Consider the following 21,631-nt stretch of genomic DNA (forward strand, 5'->3'; position numbering starts at 1 on the left):
GCTGTTTTCTGTGCAGACTTTAAGTCTTGTGATCTTTATTTGTGTTTTTCCTATCCTAAAACCATATTTAGTTTTAGTTGAGTTTAATGGTCTTCTAGTCATAGTCTCATTCATGTCACTGTTTTTTTTTTTTTTCCCCTTTTTATATTAGCGGGTGGTTCATATTTTATGATTTCCCGGGCACTCGGCCCTGAATTTGGAGGTGCTGTTGGTCTCTGCTTTTACCTTGGAACAACCTTTGCTACTGCTATGTATATCCTTGGAGCAATTGAGATATTCCTGGTAAGACACAATGACATTTTATACAGACTGTAGTTTTATTATGCTGTACTGGAAGGTAAATTAGTTTAAGCTGGCCATGGCCTGCAGAAAAATTGAATCTCTGTTGATAAAATTCAATTTTCTCCCAATTTGTCTAAATTCTGATGGTTGATAAAACTTATGGTTTGTAGCTTAGTTTCTGACGATTACTTACAAATCTATGTGTGATGTCTATGAATTGAAAGTGGTTGAAATTAAAAATTACCACATGTATACATTAAGGTGCTTGTAAATCTGCCTAATAGATATTTCAAGATAAATAATACCAATCCAACAATTTTGTAGGACACTCCACTACACTGGTCAAAGTTTCTTTGGGGGTCTACTAAAGAAAAAATATATGTATTTTTTTCTCTGTTCAATTACTGTCGGCAGGTATAACCGCTAGCAGTGACCATTGTATTCCGATGGCTGGGAAACCTCCTACTGTCAGAATACAATAACGCAGTGAGAGGGATTCCCCCATCAACAATGACTGTGTTGAGGGGGGAATTGAGCAATTTTCTTCCTTTCAATCTGTGCTTGAAGGAAAGAAAATTGTATAAAATTGTAAAATGTGTGTGGCCTGCCTTATTCACATAAACAACTGACCCTACAAGTTTATAGAGTGTAGCATTGCACAGACACCTTGCCCTGAGGGCAGTAAGATCATGACTGGATGATTACCCAGCCTTTCAAGTGTATGTACACATTTTAGAAGAGGCATCCAAGGTTTGTCTTTCAGGACAAACCGTTCCAGTTACTTTGTAGAGTTTATTATGAGCAACAGTAATTGTTGAGTGATTATCAACATTTTAACACGTAAAAGCTAAAGATTTTTGTATTAGTCAAAAATATACATATATAAAAATCCCACTAGGTGGTAGAAACTTGTTATACTTGTCTTCTTTTTTTCCACTGTGTAGTGAAATAGATTTAAGGTTACATAGCTAATACCCTGTTTCCCCGAAAATAAGATCTAGCGTGATTTTCGGCGATGGCTACCATATAAGCCCTACCCTGTTTCCCCGAAAATAAGCCCTACCATGAAAATAAGACCTACAAGAACTTTAACTACCGCTTATTTGGGGGGTAGGGCTTATATTGCAGCCATCACCGACAATCGCACTAGGTCTTATTTTCGGGGAAACAGGGTAGTAGACTGACGTAAGGTGATCTAAAGTGGTTGGCCATTAGTCTCAAAGCTATAAGGTCCCCAACCTGTTGGCTGGGTGGGCAGCTGTGTGGGAAAAATCATACAGGCTAGAAAACCTGTCCTACATGCTTTTTCTTCCTGCCAAAAAGCAGATCTAGCAGAGTCTGCCAGTGTCGCTTTCCTCCTTTATCTCCATTCAATTAAACTTTAACATTTATCAAAGCCAAACATTCATGTTACAGGTAGTGGCACACAGCAGGAATGCCTGATGGCAGGTGGATTGTTCACATACATGCAACTGCATTAAGACGCCTATAGGGAAATTAAAGCTGGCCATGCACCTTTTATAGAATTCTTTTGTTTAGCTTGAGGGTTGAAAGAAATAAAATCTAACAGATTCTTCCATCCATGCTAAACAGCACGAACTCCCACTACGCTTATTGTATCCTGAAAGCTGGCGCTGGCTGTCAGAATACCTGAGCATTGCCTGTAACTGATTGGATGCAAGCTCTGTTTGGCTGAAAATTCTCTGCCCAGCTTCTTTGATTTATCAAAGGATACTGGAAAAAGTGGTGCCAACAGGGCAATCCAGTGATGAAATTTGGCCAATTCATCAAAAACCAGACAAAATTTACTCAGTGTATGGCCAGTTTAAAAATGCTTACAGACCATAGGTGGCAGCTGGATAGTAATTTGCCTGAAAAATCCAACTGGATCTTGTCTTATCTTATCCAGGGCATGTTGCCAGGGGTCAGAGTTTAGATAAGATGTAGCTTGATATGGCAGTAACTGCCCAGAAAGGGGGGAGGGGGGGTTACTAACACTGGATCGTGCAAAATCTGTTGTAGCTCTGCATAGAAAGCAATCGGTGTCCCTGTTTTACTGTCAAAGCTTAATTTGCTACCATGCACAGCTGCACCAAATTATGAGTGTTCCAGTTTTAGTAAATCTCCCCCAAAGTGTCAACTTTTTCTCTAATGCCTGTAGACCCCTCAAAGCGGGGTTTACAAGCATTACACCATGCAAGCTCTGATTTTTTTAATTGTGCCCCCTTTTTAAATAAAACTGGTTTAGGCCTGGTTCACACCTATGCATTTTTAGTGCTTTTTGCATTTTGTGGGTTTGCACTACAGTCCATTTAACATGGTTTCCTATGGAACACGTCAAAGTGTGAAGTGTAGGCGCTAAACCTATATTACTGTGATATTCAAAGGAGTTTAACCCAAAAGACACAAAGGAAAAAACACATAAAAAAGTGAACAATATACGTGCAGGGAACAAAATTATATATAAGGACCATAAAGTGTGTCAATGTAACTGTAACTTATTTGTAAACCATAACCCCAAATCTGGGGATAACATCTTAAGACAAAGAAAAAAAATGTATAAACAATCAAGTCCATATATTGGTGAACGTAGATGTGCAGATATAAATCCCAACAAGTTTATAGTGAAGGCAACAAATCCCAATGTGATGTAACCATAGGCAATTCCACCATCGTGCAACTCCCACCACCTTACGAAGCAAAGGCTTACCGGAAAAAGATGACCCGGATAGACTTATGTCTAAAGGGTCGAAAATGGCTTGTAATTCCAACTACTGAGGCATTGGATTCTGCATTCCATATTTCCGTGGATCACAGGATGGGTAATCTTTACGATATAGTGGACTGTGTATGGTCACCGTTTTTTAGAGAGATCAGCTCGGACATAGAGGATGGAAGGATAGAGCCGAAATGGTGTAATAACGTTTTTTTAAAAATTCTTTTTTAATAAAAATAAAATATTAAACTCACATTTCCATGGTTGTAAATAGACATGTCACAAGAAATAGGCAGTGGTAGAGTCTTCCCGGATGCGTTTCGACCTATGGGTCATCGTCCGCAGATGATGACCCATAGGTCGAAACGCGTCCGGGAAGACTCTACCACTGCCTATTTCTTGTGACATGTCTATTTACAACCATGGAAATGTGAGTTTAATATTTTATTTTTATTAAAAAAGAATTTTTTTAAAAACGTTATTACACTATTTCGGCTCTATCCTTCCATCCTCTATGTCCGAGCTGATACCGGAGCTGTCTCTCTAAAAAACGGTGACCATACACAGTCCACTATATCGTAAAGATTACCCATCCCGTGATCCACGGAAATATGGAATGCTGAATCCAATGCCTCAGTAGTTGGAATTACAAGCCATTTTCGACCCTTTAGACATAAGTCTATCCAGGTCATCTTTTTCGGTAAACCTTTGTTTCGTAAGGTGGTGGGAGTTGCACGACGGTGGAATTGCCTATGGTTACATCACATTGGGATTTGTTGCCTTCACTATAAACTTGTTGGGATTTATATCTGCACATCTACGTTCACCAATATATGGACTTGATTATTTATACATGTTTTTCTTTGTCTTAAGATGTTATCCCCAGATTTGGGGTTATGGTTTACAAATAAGTTACAGTTACATTGACACACTTTGTGGTCCTTATATATAATTTTGTTCCCTGCACGTATATTGTTCACTTTTTTTATGCGTTTTTTCCTTTGTGTCTTTTGGGTTAAACTCCTTTGAATATCACAGTAATATAGGTTTAGCGCCTACACTTCAAACTTTGACGTTTCTATAGCTAAAAAATCCTAGTTTTAGCGTGTTGGCAGCTTTTTCTTTTATATTTTTGTACTGCGCAGTGTTTTTTGTTTACATATAGTTCCTATGGAACACGTTCTGTAGCGCACATCTGCAAAATGTAAAAAGTACCAAAAATGCATAGGTGTGAAAAATAGATTAATATTATTATACATATCTTTCCACCAGCTTCTGTGATTCGGAGGGTAATATCATCATCCTGATGATGAAATGCCAAGAATGGTAGGTATTTTAAGGCTCCATTCACGCTTGTGTAAATTGTCATGCGACTTTGGACATCAAAGTTGCATAGCAGGTCGTTCCCCCCCATGTCTTCCAATGATAACTATTCATATGTGTGCGATTTAAAGTTGTGGTGACCTCAAAGTAGTTCATGCACTACTTTGGTCTGACTTTTATGCAACTTGAAGGCCATAGACGTCAATGTTAACCCTCAACCATGAAAGTTGTACTTGAATTTTATACAATGCAACAGTTGTCCGTTATCACTGATCAAAGCCAAAGTCTTATCCAAGTTGCACCCATCCAAAGTTGCATCAAAGTAGCACTTCAAAGTCCGTGCAACGTTGGGGTCATACAAGTGTGAATGGAGCCTGAGTCTCATGAAAAGACACCACAGCACAGTATTAGAATATTTTAAGAGACATTTGGGTTTTACTCTACATGCCCCGGATCTCATCTGAAGGAGGGGGCATAGTTGAAAAGTGGACCTTGCATTTCATTGTAAACAGTATGAGTTCCATTGTCATGCATTTATTTCCAACTCAAGTCACATCTGTGTGAACTAGGTCTTTGTTTGTGTCCCGTCCTGTGTTCTATTCTGTTTGTTTTTTATGTTAATTGAGGCTTCCTGCTGTGACTTTCAGTAGGTTTATTGTACTCATTAACTGTTGTAGGAAACGGTTAATTAGGGTAAATTATGCATTGTATATCCATTGACCCCTTTTTAAAGGGACAGATGGTGTTTCAGTATTATTGTGCATTCAGTTTACACTTAAAACATTTCATTAAAATACCACTTATCTATGATTTGTTTGCACTTAACATATTATGCCTGTATACAGTACACATGCACACCTGTGGCATTTGATGTAAACTTTAGTCCAGGGCTGAATTCCAGGGCTACAGCAATGGAATGCTTTCAGATGTAGTGTATAAAGAGAATAGAGCTGGTATGAGATGGGTAGAGGTGTTACCCAGTCCCCAATAGTATGTACACAACAAAAAACAAAATTACTTTTAAAGAGCACACCTCAAAATGTACCAGGTAACATTTTATAAATGGTTTTATTCAACACACATTTAAAAACATGTAATACAGAAAGAGGAAAATATATTAGACCTCAACATACTGGTAAATTTTACATTCATTTAATAAACCTTTCCATGAGACCTAGGTATGTCACAGAGATGACTGTCAGTAGTTTTGGAATGGCTGTGCTAGGTCTCAACGTGTTTTGCAATAAAAGTCTTGCTTCTTCGGGAGAAGCACAGACAGATGCAATTGATGAAAAACGACTGGCCTACTGGCATAGTATAGATGACTCTTTGTAAGGTAGTCGAAAGATTACTGTATATGGGCGGGTATACCACCCTAGATTTGTAAAAGAAACTTCAAAACAAAACCTCCATAAAAGTAGAAACATTTAATGCATAAAGAGCCAACCATGCCACCAAGCTTCCCCCAGGGAGCGCTGTGAGGATGGGGAGATGGAAACCAGTGAGAAGTCTCAAAAAAACAGAACCTGGGCGAAAGATGTACTCCCACCAAGAAAGTACTCAGAGGGAAACAAATTTCATTCCTGGTGGCCGGTACTTCCTTTTTTTTTATATCTATACAAAAATGTTTTGCCTTTAATTTTTTATTTTTAACTGAACGGGTTGTTTACAATCACTTTTTAAGGTTGAGTAATCACTAACTTTCAATTAGATTTCTGAAATTCGTTTTCAACAAAAAAAGCCACACATTACTTGTGGTATAAGGCTAGGTTCATACTATGCCAGTTTCCCTGGCGTCTGCATTCGCGAAGTCATAGCTGTCCCTACAGAAAACGCAGGGAAACAGTCCCACTTTTTTTCCAAAATTACAGCTGCAAGGAAACTGCTGCGGTTTACAGTTCCTGAGAGGGCCAATGGGATTAATGACACCCCCATGCATCTGCTAAACAGAGGCACGTTTTTGCTGCAGATGCAGGAAGATGTGTGTTTTACATGCGTTTCCACACCCGCTCAGATATGAACCTAGCCTTAAGCCTGATACACACTACTAGTTTGTTTTCGTTCAACCCAGCAGGCTGAATGAAAAAACTGACAGCTCAGGAGGAGCCGCTGTACTAACTATCTGATGTTGGTACAACAATCTCCCTCAATGAGCTATTGTGTTCTGATGGTCTCCCACCAGAATACTCCAGTCAGCGCTCTCAGCCATTGATTGAGAGTGCCGATTGGGAACCGATTGGCAGATTTTTTATTTATTTTTTTGGTCAAGCCCCCTCAACAGAATCTGGCCAACAGGCAGCTTCTGTCTGACCAGCTGCAGTACACACAGGCCGAATGTCGGCCGGTTTCTATTGAACTGTCTGATGCCGCCCAATATTTGGCCCGTGTGTACTAGGGTTTAGGAGACACTTTTAGCATGTGCAGTATATTTTAAAAGTCATTGAGGGCAGCTGTGCATAGCAACCAATAGGCTTCTAGCTTTCATTTTCAAAGCTTAACTGAGCAGGCTGAAGCTAGTAGCTGATTTATTACTATGCACAGTTGCTCCAGTTTTAGTAAATGTCTGTGAAGTCATTTTAAGTTATCCATTTACACGTGGCAATTAGTGACCGTTCATCTTTCTCTGCAGGTATACATTGCTCCTGAAGCTGTCATTTTTAAAGGTGAAGGAGTGGCGGAGAACTCGGCAGCAATGCTGAATAACATGCGTGTTTATGGCACACTATTTCTCATTCTTATGTCTGTCATTGTTTTTGTGGGAGTACGCTATGTGAATAAGTTGGCATCACTCTTCCTGGCCTGCGTCGTACTGTCTATTCTCGCCATCTATGCAGGAGCACTTAAATCTGCCTTTGCTCCACCTGAATTCCCGTAAGTCTATAACCATGCTTAGTTAATGTTCAACAGAACTTGTCAATAGACATAAATGAGCCATATTAACTTAAGAAGCTGTAACTATTGTTATTGCAGATTGTGCAGAGCTGTATTTTTATCTTGGGCATTCATGCTACAGCTTTTTGAATTGTGGACAGATCTGCCTGCGATTTGACAGCGCTGGTGTGTGAATGACAAACGCAGAACTTACATTTGACATGCCATTCATTTAAATGACCCCTCAAATCGCGGTGCGGGTCGGCCATGCGATAAAATGTGCAGCAATCGCATGTCGTCCCAAAGTAGCTCCTGAACTGTTTTTGGGCGACATGCATCCCTCGATGCAGGTAGCTGCAAATACAGCACGTTTTCATCGCGCAACAATCACGGCAGACCTGCACCGCGATTTGAGGTGGAATTCAAATAAATGGCATCTCAAATGCAAGTTCTGCGTTTTGTCATTCACACATCCGTACGGCAGATCTGCCCGTGATTCAAAATGCCGTAGTGTGAATGCAGCCTTAAGGTTTATAGATTTAGTTTGATGGATCTTGTAACAAAAAAAATCTGAAATTCTTGCTGTAATGTTTGAATATTTTTATTATGCAAAAATGTACCTATTGAGACAGGGCTTTTTTTGTTTTTTGTTCATGGTTTACATAAGAGAGAGAGATGGTGCTCATCATCGTCTTACTCAAAAAAAAAAAAAAAAAAAAAAACGAAGCAAAATAAAGAATTATATAAGCATCAGTGCTAACAGACTTAATTTGGCCAGTGTTCAGCAATTCAAGACCGTCACTAAACAGCACAGAACGGTGACCTGTGACAAACATCCACATGCCAGCACAAAGTCCACAACTACACAAATGCCAAACAAAAGGTGGTAAACTTTACAGTAGCAGAAGGTGTTTGCTGTTATCTGTAAATAGTAAAGTGTGCCTGTGCCCAGACTATGGACATTCAACTATTTACATATTCTTAACGAGCAATACAATCGTTTTTAAAGGGGTCATCCCTGACCGGGCCCATTCACACTGGAGTTTCATGCACCAGTTTTGGACAGCATACCATTAATTACATTAGTGTGTTTCCATACATTACACTGCAACACAAGTCAGGCAGAAGTTGCATTGGGGTGCCTTTAAAATATTTGCTGTTATTGCAACGCTATAGTGTCAACATAAAGTTATTGCTTGTCAAAGATCACAACAAAGACTCTAGCCCAGTAGTCTCCAAACTGCAGTCTGGGGGTCACATGTGTCCGTTTGCTTGCCTTTATCCGGCCCGGGGGGGGGGGGGGATTCCTTCCACTGACGCCAAAAGTTTGGAGACCCCTACTCTAACCAGTTAACCTTGGGTGTATCCAGACAACAGGAGCTTGTTTCTATTTCGTTAAAAAAACAAAAATTAAAATAGTTATTTTTTTTTATTTTTTTTTAAATAATAAAATACAAATATAACAAAAAAAAAATTAAAAGCACCTCATCACCTGTTGCCCACACATATACATGTCAATATGTGCTTAGGGTGAGCACATTTATGTAAACAATGATTGTACAACACATATTGGGTATCGTTGCACGCTCCAGTGTGAGAGTAATTCTGGTCCCTTCTTTATGGTTAACTATATAAACTGATGGTAAAGCATTTAAAGCAAAGCATATTGATGATTCCAGGTACCATATTTTCTGGCTGTTTCGCAGCGCGCACAGTGTTGTGGCTCGGCGTATATGGTACCCTCTTATGCAGTACAGACCCATCTTTTATTTTGTACAAAATCTTGGGGATTATATTGTGTCTGTTAAACTAATTTTAAGTGTATTTTTTTTTTGCGAACATAAAAAATTACAACTACCACCTTTTTATTCTACAGGGCCTCTGCTTTCAGAAAATTTATATAATGTTTTGGATGTTTTCCATAATTTTATAGCCTAAAATGCAGATATTAACATGTTTATGAAAAAGGAAAACATTGCTCCTATATTTAACTGGCTTAACAGCTGAAAAATACTTGCTGGTTACTTACATTAGAGTACTGGCAGCCTGCCATGATCTGTTCTCATAGAAAAAAAAATCTAAGCCTGTGTTTTTCAGTTTGAAATGTAATTTCTTGACAACGCATATAGATACAGATGCAGGGTGTATTTTATTTAAATCAAGTCGATTTAAATCCCTACTAAAGGGATTTAAATCATAATTTTTAAAGATCAACTGTCATCTCCGTCCTGCAGCGACTCTTCCACTGACCCGCTGTTGACTCACCGACAGTCCCATTCACTTTAATGGGACAGCTGGTGATGTGGCAGTGACACAACAAGGTGAGGGATGTGGCAGCAATAGGTGAGTGGATGCCCGCTAACAGGCGTTGCCATGATGGATCTGAAATAACGGGTGCTCTTTAAAGCGGGAGTCCGCGTTTTTTTTTTTTTTTTTTTTACAAATACTGCAGCTGCTGACTTTTAAAATAAGGACACTTACCCGCCCAGCGCGCCCGCGATGTCGGCACCCGTCTCTCGGGTGCTGCCGCCGCCATCTTGGGTATGGGAATCAGGAAGTGGAGCCTTTAGGCTTCATCTCCCGGTTCCCTACTGCGCATGCGCGAGTCGCGCTGCGCGATAAGGATGGTCCCCGCTGTCTCTGGGATCCATGTGTTTCCCAGCAGGCAGCGGGGGACCTTCGGAAAGGGGCGTAGATTCTGCGGAAAGGGGCGTGGCGTCTGCAGAATCTACACCGGAAGTGGGTGCAGATACCTGTACTGTACAGGTACCTGCACCCCCCTCCCCCCTGAAAGGTGCCAATTGTGGCGCCGGAGGGGGGGAGGGTTCCAATGAGCGGAAGGTCCACTTTAGGGTGGACCTTCGCTTTAAATGTAAGGATTTATTCTTGCTGGTAGTTAGAATCTTTAATATTTGCAAGCAAAATTAAGCTTTCCTATTTAGAAAAATAAGCTGTCAGGTTAGTAAAACGGATATCGGAACCAATTCAATCATACAGCTTTTAGTGTACATAGATTTGCAAAACAACGGGATAAAGGAATATTCCTGAACTATGTTTTTTCTCATGGTTACTGTGAAATTTTGTGACTGCATCAATGCAGTGCATTGATTTATTGAATGAGTTTACCAAAAATGTAAATATTCCAGAATATACAGCCTCATCCCAAAAAACTAAGCTCCATTTCATGCTGAATAAACAAAATTATTAATGTATCTTAAATAAAAAAACTATCTTTGGATAGATTTTTACACCAAAAGCATTTTATTAAAATAAATTTGATTAAAAAAAAATCCAAACAATAATAAAAAAATAAAAAAATATAAATCATTGATTTTTATCCACCCTGTACAGAGGTGACTGAGGACCTTTACTGCCTTTTCAGATTATATGAACTACAAATGAATGGGTAATCCTTGCAAACAGACCTAAAACAATTAAATGAAGCTTGCACGCTGGACACTTAAAGGCCAAAAATGCAATACCTCAATACAATATACAATCAATAACTATAGTGCAGCGCAAACGGCTAAAAAATAAATAAGTACGTTTAAAAGTCCAAATACATTCACAAAGTAGAGGAATTACCTGCATGCTTTCATTTTGAATGCACCTCTTCACAGTGGTCTCAATGTCTCTCGATTCCTCTACTTCGTGAATGTATTTGGACTTTTAAATGTGTTTTATTTTTAGCTGTTTGCGTTGCACTATTTTAAGATTATATAAATACTTGTATTGTGTGTGATGTGGGCACAGGTTCAAGTAATGTCAATTAATGCCTATACTTCTACAAAGTGCATTTTGTATAGGTTATTGCTCTTGTTATACAAGAATGTCCCTTCACTTTCTGTCCTAGTGACAACTGAAAACACATCTTACATAGAGCAGTATACAGTGAAATATATTTTTCTTTTTAAATAAGTTGTAATGTTGCACTCAATAAGGGCTGGTTTATTACAGGAATGTTTTTTTAGCTCGGCTTAGCAAACCTGTGTTCATTTGGAATACATGGTCATGTTTTTCTTCATTTCCCTTAAATTGTTTAAAGTAAGTAAATATTTTCTAGGCTAGCATAAAAACAATTCCTAAAGACTAGGCTGGCACTGCTTCGATCTTATTTTCAGTGCCATTATGTAGTGCAAATTAGGTGTGATTTGCATATTCTATGGGGCCAAAATCAAGCTGGAACCGCACCAAAGTAGTACAGGAAACTTTTCCAAAACCGTGCCAAGCTGAGCATTGATGTTATTGGGCACCATTGAAAATGGAGTGATTTCCATTGTCATGCAATTCTGTGCAAATTGCATCTGAAATTGTACTAGTGTGACTGGAGCCTTAGGTAATACGCTCCAATATATATATTAAGATTTTAGAGATATGAATATGTCTGCAAGGCAATTGAGAATGTGTGTACAGCTGTAAATTTGTCTTTTTTTTTCTTTCCTGTATAGCGTCTGTCTGCTTGGGAACCGGACACTATCTAGGCTAGGGTTTAGCACTTGTGCCAAGACCGTGGAGAAGGACAACATAACTTCTGTGTCTGACTTGTGGGACTTGTTCTGTCATCCGCTTGGGCTCCTAAATGCTACCTGTGATGAATATTTTTTTCATAATAATGTTACAGAACAACCAGGCATTCCCGGACTGAGTAGTGGTATCATATCTGGTAATTAGCATTGCTGTGTTACCTCCTACTTTTTTTACTGTTTGCTTTGGAACACCATGATGATCAGTTTTTCTGCTTTCTCACTCTGTGTTAGAGAACCTATGGAGCAGTTACCTTCAAAAAGGGGAGATCATAGAAAAGGCTTCTTTACCTTCATCTGAAGTGGTGGGGTCCCTTTCCCATGATTATGTCCTGGCTGATATTACAACATCGTTCACCCTCCTTGTTGGCATTTTTTTCCCATCGGTTACAGGTATTGTTCAAACATCTTTACTGCTCATACTAATATGTAAATATGCAATAACTTTTAGCCATACATTGACACTGACTGTTTTGTATTTTTAGCTGGTTAAATCCCTGAAGTTTTCATTATGCTCCTTTTGCTAAGTCTGCTTTGAGTCTGTGCCTGCAATAATGCAGGCCCACAAACTGCTGGCTGCACCAGTAGCTTATACTTGCATTCCCTCAAATTCCCCTATTACTCTGTTTGAGCTCACATGGCTGAGAACTCCCTCCCCAGCCCCCACAACAACATTGTGTACCTGAGTGGCAAGGTGCCTGCATTTGTGTTAAACGAGAGGGAAGTAAAATGTACACATACAGAAAATAATCAGTTTCAGCCTGAACCAGCTGAATTTTGGTTCCGTGTGTACTGCTGTCTGTTCAATGGAAGCCCATCTAACCTTCTGTCGAATACTGGAAAACGAATGGCCGCAAGTGCTGATCAATGTATTTTTTTTTAACAAACTCCATATGACTCAGATTTACAAGGGTCTGTTTCTAACCTGATTGATTTAGTATATACCAGCATGCATTTAGAGCATGGGTGCTCAACCTGTGGCCCTCCAGCTGTTGCAGGACTGCAAGCTTCTGACAGTTACAAGCTTGACTCCCAAAGTCAGAGGCAAGATGGGAGTTGTAGTTCCATAACAGCTGGAGGGCCACAGGTTGAGCACCCATGATTTAGAGGATGAACCTTCTGTATCAGACCTAGGTTCTTTTAGAGCTTCTACAGCTGAAAAAACCTTCCCACTTAACCTAATACATAAAAAAAAATTCCTCTCAGGGATCTGATAATGATGCATGGGGCCCTGGGTGCCTCCTGATGATGTGATGGAACATTTTTTTTCTCTTAATAGGAAATTGATTAATCAATGGTCTCTGCCCACTGTAGATGAGGAATTTTTTAGCAGCAATTTGTGGTTGCCAAATTGCCTAAATATGTACAAGCAATGCAAAGGAACCCTCGTGAGTGGGACTTTAACAGCAACAGGGCTATGTGCAAAACTATAGTGCTCAAAATGGTGTCATGTATTATAGTAACAAAAGCTTTATTATTGACAAAAACATTCACAATAAAAAAATTAACACCCCTTTCACACCAGGGCGTTTTGCAGGCGCTATAGCGTTAGAAATAGTGCCTGCAATCCCCCCTAAAGAAGCTGCACCATTGTGTGTAGTGTGAAAGCCCCGAGGGCTTTCACACTACAGCGGTGTGCTGGCAGGACATCAGGGAAAAGTCCTGCCAGCAGCTTCTTTGGAGCGGTGTGTTTACCGCTCCTCCACCGCTGCTTCCCATTGAAATCAATGGGGCAGCGCTGTAATACCGCCGGCAAAACGCTGCTATTGCGGCATATTGCCGGTGGTTTTAACCCTTTCGCGGCTGCTAGCGGCCGAAACGCGCCACAAATTCGGCGGTAAAACGCCGCTATTTTTAGCGCCGACGCAATGGGCGGTGTGGTGTGAAAGGGGTCTAACCATTTAAGCCCCGGACCAATTTGCAGCCAAAGGACCAGGCCCCTTTTTGCGATTTGGCACTGCGTCGCTTTAACTGGGAGCCACGTCGCATGACCGCGCAATTGTCAAACAAAATTGGCGTCCTTTTTTCCCCATAAATAGAGCTTTCTTTTGGTGGTATTTGATCACCTCTGCAGTTTTTATTTCTTGTGCTATAAACAAAAATAGACCGGCAATTTTGAAAAAAATTCTATATTTTTTACTTTTTGCTATAATAAATATCCCCAAAAAATATATATATAAAAAATTTTTTCCTCAGTTTAGGCCGATACGTATTCTTCTAAATATTTTTGGTAAAAAAAAATCGTAATTAGCGATTATTGATTGGTTTGCGCAAAAGTTATAGCGTTTACAAAATAGGGGATAGTTTTATTGCATTTTTGTTAATATTTTTTTTTTACTAGTAATGGCGGCGATCAGCGATTTTTTTTATTTTTATTGTGACTGCGACATTATGGCGGACACATCGGACATTTTTGACACATTTTTGGGACCATTGTCGGATATACAGAAATCAATGCTATTTAAATGCATTGATTCCTGTGTAAATGACACTGGCAGTGAAGGAGTTAACCACTAGGGGGCAGTGTAGTGTTATGTATGACGTTATGTGTTTTTTTTATATCGTAGGGGGGCGTGGCCTGGCATGTGACGTCACTGATCGTCCTTCCCTATAAAAGGGAAGAGACGATCGTGACAGCCACACAGGGAAGCACAGGGAGAGGTTTGTTTACACAGACCTAGCCTCGTTCTTCAGCTATGTGACCTGATCGCGGGACACCAGCGGCGATCAGGTCCGCTGGTCCCACGGCCACAGTCACGGAGCACAGGACTGGGTTGGGAGCACGCCGCCGGTGGCGTGCTACCGACCCACAGCTGGGCACTTAAAGAATCACGTACCAGCCGTGCCATTCTGCCGGCGTATATTGGCGGGAGGCGGTCCTTAAGTGGTTAAATAGCATAGATACAAAGGCTATTCATAGTTTATTTTAGATATACAATATTCCCACCAAATGTGGGTCAGAACTTGAGATAGTTCCCAAAATGTAGATACCCACCACGTTTCAAGAATGGTATATCTCTGCTCTTCTTCAGGGGTATAGATACACAACAGAAAGGAACTATACTCTCTTACAATATAGTATGGTATACTGTCAGAATAGCCATAATAGAACAATGTATAAAATCATAAAACGCATCAAACAAAACAAACCTATGGGCCACTGAGGTCTCAAGAAAAAACACAAACTTTTGTTATAGCAATATTGTGCAAGCTTGTCAAATAGTAGGTACGTATACAGAAGCCACAACAATTAGCAGAGAGGGAGAGCCTACAAATATCTTTTCTGTATACAAAGTCAATGCGTGGTGATGTATGCCCATGGATGGTCCTCTCTGGATCTGCCCTTGACACGGTCATCAGCGGTGTCACCTAGGGTTGGGATTTCTCCTGTTTCTGTTGTTCTGAGATCTGTTGATAGAGGAGTGGAGCCCCAGCCTTTATCTACTATTGCTGTAATACTTTCCAATTCTTATAGTCCAAGCAATGCAGAGGGTACTATAATCTGCAAATCATGTCTAAAATACTGTTTGCCAACCATCTAGAGCTAGAAATCTTGGGCACCTTAGAGTCGAGCTGTTTGGCTCAGTTCTGCACAAAAGTGCACTCTCTGTGGACCTTTGTTTTTATTTTATTTTATTTTTTTTTGCTTATATATAACAGACTTTCCCCTGTTTTATGCCCTGTACACACGGTCGGACATTCCGACCACAAAATCAGATTTTGTTCGAAACTGGTGTTGCATACACACGGTCGCACAAAGCTGTCGGAAAATCCCATCGTTCGGAATGTGATGACGTTCGTTCGTTACAACGAGACTACGTTTAGGCTAGTAGCCAATAGCTTTGGTCTCCTAAATTGATCTGTGCATGCTTGGCACTTTGTCCGATCGAAATTCTGTACAAATGATCAGAAAAAGTCAGATCGTATTTTATTTTTTTTGTCAAAATTTGAGATCCGTTGGAAAAAAGTCAGATAGAACCCACACACGATCAGATTTTGCGACAATATAATCCGATCTGACCTTTTCCGTCTGAATTTCCGACCGTGTGTACAAGGCATAAGTCTTTTGAGATTTGTGCGATTATCGGAGGAATTCCTATTTTAGTATGCTCCCTTCTTCTTGTGCTGTCCATCAATCCCTTTGAAACTCTCCCACCAGGGAGGGAGTCTGGAATTTGGGCAAGGCTCCAAGCTGGTCTCTTTGAGCCAAGAAAAACTGGATGTTACTCACCGTACTTTGGCCATGAGGAAGGGACTTCCCTCCATGCTGGAAAGACTAGCGACAGGATATATCAGCTTGTATATATGACAGCTTCCGAGTAATCAGGGGATTCCCCTGCTGGTCGGTCTTCTGACTTGGCCTTGATCTCTGCTGGACATCATCTGGATACAGGGCTGAGTTAGGTGCTCCCTACACTGGGCAATGTATCACTCATTACTTCTGTCTTTCGTAGAGTTAAGATACTGCTTTCCAGATTCTTTCAACTGATGATTCTCACATTATGAGAGCTCAGCACTTGACTACCCTTCCTTTTACTTCTTGATTTCCTCCTTGGAAGAGGTATCCATAGCTAGAAGGTCATGCACTCCACTGGAAGGTCAGCAGGCAGGATGCACTGATTCCCTTCTGCCAATTCCTCTTTAGGTGGATAGTGTTGTCTGGAGGCCCTCCTGGGGATCGGTCTATTCAACGGCAGAGCTGCGGTCTTTTGGGGAAGTCTCCTTAGATTTCTTTCCCTCTCCTGTTTTTTAACATGAGTATTTTTCTCCTTACATGGGTGGGTTGGATGATTCTTAGAATCATATTTTTGGTAACTGGTTAGGTAGGCCTACAGTGCCACTTTGACTCCCCAGAAGCACCTACTGTTGGTTAGAAAGAGTCCTACGTGTCTTTTCTGATCCTGATGTTCTTGCACATTAACTTGGGTTACAATATATTCTCAGTCCTGTCTACTCTTTTATGCGAGTGTTGTTGATCTGTCTACCCTCTACTTTTTGAGGATCCTGGGTTAGTACCCTCCATTTTTCCTGCTGAAAATTATAGTAGAGGTTACATTTAAAAAAAAAAAAATTAAAATAAAAAAGATGTTCCACTTACCTGCCCTGTGCAGCTATTTTGCACAGAGCGACCCCTTATCTTTTCCATTTCAGTCCCTCTGCCCCTACTCCTTCCGGGTTCCCCTCAGCAAACCTGATGCTAAGGGGGCACCCATGTGGGTAGCGCTCCCAAGCTGGGCTGTGTGCATCCAAAGGCACAGACAGCGCTGGTAAGCCATACCCTGCTCCCTCCTCGGAGGAGTGTTGCTGGCAGCCTTTGTCTCCTGCTGCTCTTGGTGTGTCTCCAGTGAAAGCAGTAAGGAAAAGCAGCACTACTGCAGTCATGTCAGGACAGCTCTGGATTTTTACCCTAATGCAGATAATGCATTAAGGGTAAAAAAAAAAAAAATTGATTTTAGAACCACTTTAAGGGCTCTTTCCCTCTATCTATTTTTTTTATTTTTATTTTTATGCTGTGATGGCTCTCACATCCATGCCGATTTTCTTGGGAGATTCGTTTTCTAATTTGGTAACCTCCTTCCTTATCTTTCCCTGAAATCAAGTGCTAGGAGTCTTCAGCTTAAGCCTCCTACTGTTAACTGGCTGGTATTTCTCCAGATATGTTATGTTTATCCAAGTCCTTTCCTTAAAATCAAGGGTTATGCCCCATACACACGAGCAGATTTTCCGTCGGAAAAAACTTGGATGCTTTTTCCAACGGAATTCCGCTCAAGCTTGGCTTGCAAACACACGGTCACACAAATACTCTGAACTTTCGACTGTCAAGAAGGTATAACACTACGATGAGCTGAGAAAATGAAGTTCAATGCTTCCGAGCATGCGTCGAATTGTTTCCAAGCATGCGTAGGAATTTTGTGCATTGGAATTTGTACAGACGATCGGAATTTCCGATCAAAACTTTTTCTGACTGAAAAAAGATAACCTGCTCTCAATCTTTTGCTGGCTGGAATTCTCCCAGCAAAAGTCCAATGGAGCATATACACGGTTGGAATTTCATTAGCATCTCTGTATATGTTTTCAGTAGGCAATTTCTACTCGTATCCATGCTGCAAGATTTTTCTTTTCTTCTTCCTTTTTTTTTTTTTTTTTTATTTTTTTTTTTGTGATCCAAACACTGATTTGAGGATATAGTAGTGACTACTGCTAGTTATATGATCTTCCTAATGTTTTAGTCAGCCATATTCATCTCTTTACTCTCTTGCAGGAATTATGGCTGGATCCAATCGCTCCGGAGACCTCAAAGATGCTCAAAAGTCTATCCCAATCGGCACAATTCTTGCAATCCTTACCACTTCCTTAGTTTGTATCCTTTTTTTTGTAATAGAATAGAGCCAACTTATGTTCTATTTATAACATTACAACATAAAATTACAATCAGGCGGTGTCATTTACAACATTGATTTTGTCCCTGATGCAATGAAATAACCACACCTTGCACATGCTCAGACAAGTTGAAGTAATTCCATAAGTTTAATGGTTATTTTCCTTCTTTTCAAAGCTAACTTCTCAACATGCACAGCAGAGTTCCCTTTTGTACCTGTCACACTTTGACGTGTCATTTCCTGCTGGCTTTTATGTGACCCAGTATGGGTTGTAGAGGAAAGGAGAGGGAGTGCACATGGAGCCATTTGTCCCTGGACATGATGGGGGGATTTACTATAACTGGAGTGTCCCAAATCTAGTGCAGCTCTGTATATAAACAAATCCGCTTCCAAGTTTTACAACCAAAGCTTAACTAAACAAGCTGAAGTTATAAGCTGATTGGCTACCATGTACAGTTGCACCAGATTCTGAGTGCCCCAATAGGTAATAAAAAAGCCACCTCTGTCTAGAAGGAGGGAATGGTTACTGGATGTAGAGAATGAGCATTGAGTACAGAACTGCATTGTCACTAGAAAAATAGTACACATTAAATAGTACATAGTAAATATTAAGTATGCATACCAATAAAACATACAGATCTGTAAATCCAAAATGTAAATATTATTCGGGGTTTTGTAGGGGTTCATCTTTAAGCAGAGAGAGATCTTAGAGTAATAATCTAGATGACAAAGTGTGTTTTAAGGGCTTCCTGCCCATGTTTATTTGTCAGAATTGCAGGAAACGCAAGCAAAAATGAAGAGGTTCCCTTAAAGGGGAAAGTAAGCACAATCCAATAAACAACAAAAGCCATTTGCCTCATGGCTAATAGTGAGATGACTACTAGTTGTGTTCAATCGCAGCCCACATGCATCCTTTTTCCAAAAACACTGATCATCCCAGGGAAAAGACAAATTATACCCCAGGTGGGTAACAAGTTCTGGCCAGTGCTTATTCCCCTGTGCTAGAAATATATCATTGTTTATCTTGCAAAATGCCACAACCCTTAAGCATCAGGTAAATCCCAGCCCTGACCCTTCCCTGGAATGACAAGGGCTGTTTTTGACAGTGTTTAACCACTTAATTACTGGACACTTTCACCTCTTCCTGCCCAGGCCAATTTTCAGCTTTCAGCGCTGTCACACTTTGACAATTGCTTGGTCATGCAACACTGCCCAAATGAATTTTTTCATACAAATAAAGCTTTCTTTTGGTGGCATTTAATTACTACTGGGTTTTTTATTTATTTTTTTGCTAAATAAACAAAAAAAATACCAAAAACACACTGATTGCTTATGTACTATTGTGTTGATTCCTGTGATTGGCCACAGCTAATCACATGGTACAGATCTGGACAAAGCCTGGTCTGTACTATGTGATTGATGTGACCAATCACAGGAATCAACATAATAGTACACCATAAATGGCTAAGAATGAAATGGAGCAAAAAGGGTACTGAGAAGTAACAAACCTCGGGACTTTAGCGGTATCCGGTGCATAGATCAAAATACCAGAGGTAGAAGTATAAAAGACATTGGTTTTTATGAAATTACAAAATGATAAAAACAAAAGGAAGACAGTAATACATCCATACAACAGGATATGTTTTGTTATTGCAGCATACAAAAGCGCTTTACCATCACCTGAAGAAACTCTAATGAGTGAAACATGTCGAGAGTGGTAGTGCTAAGTTTGAATAATTTCTATATCCTGTTGTATGTATTACTGTCTTCCTTTTTGTTTTCATCATTTTGTAATTTAATAAAAACAAAATGTCTTTTATACTTCTACCTCTGGTATTTTGATCTATGCACTGGATACAGCTAAAGTTCAGAGGTTTGTTCCTTGTGTACCTCTCAGTCCCCCTTTTTGCTCTATTTTGTATATTTGGCATGTGGTATCTTTTTTAGTTTGATCTCTTCATCTTGTTTTTTGGGCTATGAATGAAAGCCATTCATTGTGTACTATTGACATGTGATCTGTTGTGATTGGTTACAGTGATCACATGGTATTGGTAGTGTCCTGGTATACTGATCTGTCATCCGTTGTGTCCGGTGGACACAGCGGGTGACAGATCGCACTGCAGCGCTGTTTATGGGGAGCATGTGAGGCGCAATCATGGAAGAACTTACAATTTAGAATGCTTGATCTGCGTTCTTGTTCTCTGTCATTAACTTAGAAATGATTAAAGCCAGAGGTGCAGCATGGCTACTAGGAAAATAGAAAACATCAGCTGATCCTGTAATTTCTCTCGTGGAAGGAGACGCTAACCATGTAAAAAAAAAAACCTTTAATTAAAGTTTGTATGCAACATATGATTTATGAACTGTGCTGATATACAGAACATAATTAGTGTTGGTATGTATACAAAAACCCACTGGTGTCTAACTGCTGAAAACTGAAATAAAAAGAATAGGTTAATTGTATAGCAGGATTGGGACTATGGGGATTGGAGTCTGATTTAGGTATGCAGATTTCATATAGCACAAATATTAGAGTAGCACAGTACATCGTTTCTAGAGAAGATATCATGGGAAGCTGCAAATTGTACAGCACATATTCTGACTCTGATTAAGTAGGCAAACACTCTTTAACTAACATGGAAATTGATACTATGGAACAGGATTGGGTACTGTTTTCGTTTTATACGTATTTGCATGTTTAATTGTAGTTAGTTTGCATTGCACTTTGCAGTTCACTTCAAATATCCGTGCTAGAAACGACACTATATTCCCAAAATGATTGGGACGCCTGCCTTTACACGCACATGAAATTTAATGTTGGTCTTAGTCTGTAGGGTTCAATATTGAGTTAGCTGCAGTGGATGGGTCATAACAGCTTCAACTCTTCTGGGAACCACAAGGTTTAGGAGTGTGTCTATGGCAGTGGTTCTCAACTCCTGTCCTCAGGACCCACTAACAGGCCAGATTTTAAGTATTACCTTGGGGAGATGCTGACTAGAATACTGCAATCACTGAGTGAGGATGAGCTCAGACATGTACGCAAGCCGCACGTGCAGAGCCCGCCAGGAAGTTGGCACTGCACAGCGCTAATCACAGGCAGTGAGACATTGTCCCGATGTGTAGCTGCAGAGATCGGGAAATATCTCACTGCTTGTGATTAGCGCTGTGCAGTGCTGACTTCCTGGCGGGCTCTGCACGTGCGGCTTGCGAACATGCCTGAGCTCATCCTTATCACTGAGCAGCAAATTAGATCACCTGTGATGTAGTTTAGTTATCTTGCAAACCTGGCCTGTTAGTGGGTCCTGAGGAAAAAAATTGAGAACCACTGGTCTATGGGAAAGTTTGACCATTGTTCCAGAAGCGCATTTGTGAGGTCAGGCACTGATGTGGACAAGAAGGTCTGGCTCCCAGTCTCTGCTTTAATTCATCCCAAAAGTGTTCTATCGGGTTGAGGTCAGGACTCTGTGCAGGCCCAAACTCTCTCATCCATGTCTTTAAGGACCTTGCTTTGTGTACTGGTGCGCAGTCATGTTGGA

The 21,631-nt window shown here is 40.3% G+C and overlaps 1 protein-coding gene across 2 annotated transcripts in view; it reads left to right on the forward strand.

Moving 5' to 3' along the window:
• The window catches only part of SLC12A6 (solute carrier family 12 member 6), a 94,664-nt gene that overhangs the window by 30,295 nt on the left and 42,738 nt on the right, over positions 1–21,631 (forward strand). For both annotated transcript variants that reach the window (XM_077461115.1, XM_077461116.1), the window contains 5 exons: positions 152–282; positions 6,951–7,192; positions 11,641–11,855; positions 11,950–12,108; positions 17,978–18,076. In XM_077461115.1, the coding sequence (XP_077317241.1) occupies positions 152–282; positions 6,951–7,192; positions 11,641–11,855; positions 11,950–12,108; positions 17,978–18,076 (846 nt within the window). The remainder of the gene's footprint in view (positions 1–151; positions 283–6,950; positions 7,193–11,640; positions 11,856–11,949; positions 12,109–17,977; positions 18,077–21,631) is intronic.

Source organism: Lithobates pipiens, unplaced genomic scaffold (assembly GCF_037356315.1).
Source record: "Lithobates pipiens isolate NorthernLeopardFrog02 unplaced genomic scaffold, aLitPip1_a1.2 Scaffold_3, whole genome shotgun sequence".
In the NCBI taxonomy this organism is placed as follows: domain Eukaryota; kingdom Metazoa; phylum Chordata; class Amphibia; order Anura; family Ranidae; genus Lithobates; species Lithobates pipiens.